We start from the raw sequence: 3,049 nt of genomic DNA on the forward strand, positions 1-3,049 counted from the left end.
ACATTACTCACCCTCAAGTCATCCTAGGTGTATATGACTTTCTTCTTTCAGACGAATCCAGTCGGAGTTCTATTAAAAATTGTCTTTGATTTTTCAAGCTGTTTAATGCCACTCAGCGGGTGTTGCATGCATCCGTCCAAAAGAAGTGAAATAAAAAGCGCCCATCCATAAAAAAAAAGTGTCTCACACAGCTCCGGGGGGTGAACAAAGTTCTCCTGTAGCGAATCGATGCGTTTTTGTAAGAAAAATATCCATATTCAAAACGTAATAATCACTTTAATCTAGCTTGTGCCAACAGTTGTACACAGAAGCAGCTCCGGGCGGATGACGTATGAGTTCAGCTTTGCGCATACGCGCATATTAAACAGCTTGAAAGATCAAAGACAATTTTTAATATAACTCCGACTGGATTCATCTGAAAGAAGAAAGTCATACACACCTAGGATGAATTGAGGGTGAGTAATTTATGGGCTAATTTTCATTTTTGGGTGAACTAACCCCTTAAATGTCTTTTAAACCACAACTAAGAAAAAAACCTCAGTCGAGGGTTGTTCTCAGGTTATTATAGAAGTTATTCTCTGGCCTAAATGAATGAACATTTTCTTACATTCAGTATAAGCTCGCATTCAGGTCTGCCTCCATCCATTCAACTACCGATTGATTGAACCAGTCCACGTCAATAATCATTTTCACTCAGATGTACATCAGAATACAGGAAAAAAAGCTCTGTTGTGTCTTTGCATCTATTTTACTTCTGGTTAATCACAACTTACAGTAAATACATACTGTGACTAAGAACTTAGTCCATGTTCTCAATTATGAGTTATGAAACACATATGAGAAAAATATATTTCTCTCATGACCCAACTAAAAAATGTAAACACTCCTTTCACTTTGTGTCCATGCATGGGATATGGAAGTGCACTGTCTATAATCATGTGATACTGGCTGACAGATCATGGCAATTCATTTCAAAGCCTGAGGTGTTTAAGGCCTATCTGGGAATGGAAGTATAGTTTACATAATGTCATTTTTGTTTGCTGGTTTCATATTCAGGATGAAAAATTAAATACATTTGATTTAAAGACTTTTCCAACAAAAGTCTTTACAGCTATAAATATAAATTTTGATGTTATCCCAGAAATGAAACAGCTGTTAAACTGTGTGAAGTCAACATTAACATGTCAGATTTAATTGGTTTGTGTAGGTGTCAATTATGTTCAATTATGAGTCAAGGGTTCATTTCCCAGATGTATACCTTAAATTCACTGCAATTAGTTTTTGGGTCAACACAAATGTTAAATAACAATCTGCTGTTGGTTCCACTGTTTGCATCTTCAGTTAATGCTAAAACGACACTGGAATTTCAATCTCAACCAAACTGATGATTCAAATCAACAATGTATCATTTGGAAAGTTATTAAAGTCTGATACAAAATAAATGGTCAGCATTTGTATTCATCTAGGGTGTTTCAATTGCGTACGTGTTGCACCCTTCAGAGTGCTCTGAATAGACTGATTTGGACATTTCAGCTCAAACAACAAACCTTTTTACTGCGGAATCCATTTAAGTGCTTTACCAAAAACACGCACTTCCCATTTCTGCTTTTAAACCCTCTAGTAACCATTTGTAAGTGCAAGTAAACACATTTCCATTTGTGTTTCGAAAAGATTGCCTGTGGTGATTGACATCTTGCTGCTGCAGATGCTGGCAGGCATCGGGTTGAACATACATATTCCTCTTCTTCTCCCTGTTCTAGGTCTCTTGTTTGTTGCAGACTGTGGAGCAAAATGAAAAAGCACCAAAGTTACGACTTTTCCAGTTATGCTCCCCCTCGAATTTATAATTCTGAATTAAGTCAACGCAGATAGCGAGGTCAACCACAGCCGCCTTGTTCGCAAAAGGCAACATCATTTCCTGTTAGACTTTATTTAAAGCTATTAGACTTTAATATAGCAACAGCGCTTTGTAGCTCTCAATTGATTGCTTTTTATATTACCGCAATGGCAATAAGTCTAATTTTCTTGTCCCCTCTCTCACACGTCATCATTATCTGTCCTCCCCCCTTCCTCTCCATCTCTTGTTTATCTCCAACCAAACACCATCATTCCTTTTAGAGTGCAGGTAGAGTTCTATGTGAATGAAAACACTTTCAAGGAACGTCTGAAGCTGTTCTTCATCAAAAACCAAAGATCCAGTGAGTTCTCGCCCAGGCCGAGCGGCGGCTCTAATTGTGGCTTTTCTTGTCCTGTGAGGTGGTAGTTTGTTTTTGCTTTCACGTGGAGTGCTGTTGACCCCTGTGAGTGGCTCTGTGGAGCTGGTGCTGGGTAATTGGTTGGTCTTGTATTTGTTTCTGCGCGTTTGATGTGCTGTCCTCTAGCTGTCGTGTCCTGTCCGTGAGTACTCGGCTTCGTGTTTTTGTGGTTTGTGAAGCTCTTTGAAATGCTGATTGGTGACGGCCTCACGCTCTTTTTTGCAGGTTTGAGAGTGCGACTCTTCAACTTCTTCCTGAAGGTTCTGAGCTGCCTGCTCTACATCGTACGAGTCCTGCTAGACGACCCGCGGGAGGAGAGAGACTGGTGAGACACAGCCACATGGCACTGAGCATATAAGCTTTGTTCCATGCACTCGACGTGAAAGTTGTTTCAGTAGGCAGCGAAGGTATTCAGTCTTGGCCACGTTCAGAAGGTGCATCACTATCATCTGGGATCTGCAAAACCCAACGCAACTGAAGTTTTAAATTGCGGAGTGCATGTGCGGGTGAAAACAGCAGGAAAGCAGGATCTTGCGGGTGAGAGTGGGACAAAATGTAAAAGTTGTGTGCCAGGAGCATGAAGAAATACCTTATTTTTAGCAGGAATAGAAAGAATTTGTGGGAGAAGGACTGAAAAATCGATCTTATGCAGACCTCCATATCACAAAAATGTCCATTGTCTATTATCAACAGTAGGGCTGCACAATAATGTTTAAATGGTTAATCATGGTTATTTTGCACAAAAATATAATTACAATTATTAATCAAGATTATTGTCATAATTGTTATATATA

General features: G+C 39.4%; 1 protein-coding gene across 1 annotated transcript in view; it reads left to right on the forward strand.

The window, feature by feature from the left end:
* Positions 1 to 3,049, forward strand: part of kcnt2b (potassium sodium-activated channel subfamily T member 2b) — a 93,740-nt gene that overhangs the window by 42,596 nt on the left and 48,095 nt on the right. The window contains exons 2-3 of the mRNA XM_016451593.1: positions 2,119 to 2,198; positions 2,481 to 2,580. Coding sequence (XP_016307079.1) covers positions 2,119 to 2,198; positions 2,481 to 2,580 — 180 coding nt within the window. The remainder of the gene's footprint in view (positions 1 to 2,118; positions 2,199 to 2,480; positions 2,581 to 3,049) is intronic.

Source organism: Sinocyclocheilus anshuiensis, unplaced genomic scaffold, assembly GCF_001515605.1.
Source record: "Sinocyclocheilus anshuiensis isolate Anshui unplaced genomic scaffold, SAMN03320099.WGS_v1.1 scaffold47, whole genome shotgun sequence".
NCBI lineage: Eukaryota > Metazoa > Chordata > Actinopteri > Cypriniformes > Cyprinidae > Sinocyclocheilus > Sinocyclocheilus anshuiensis.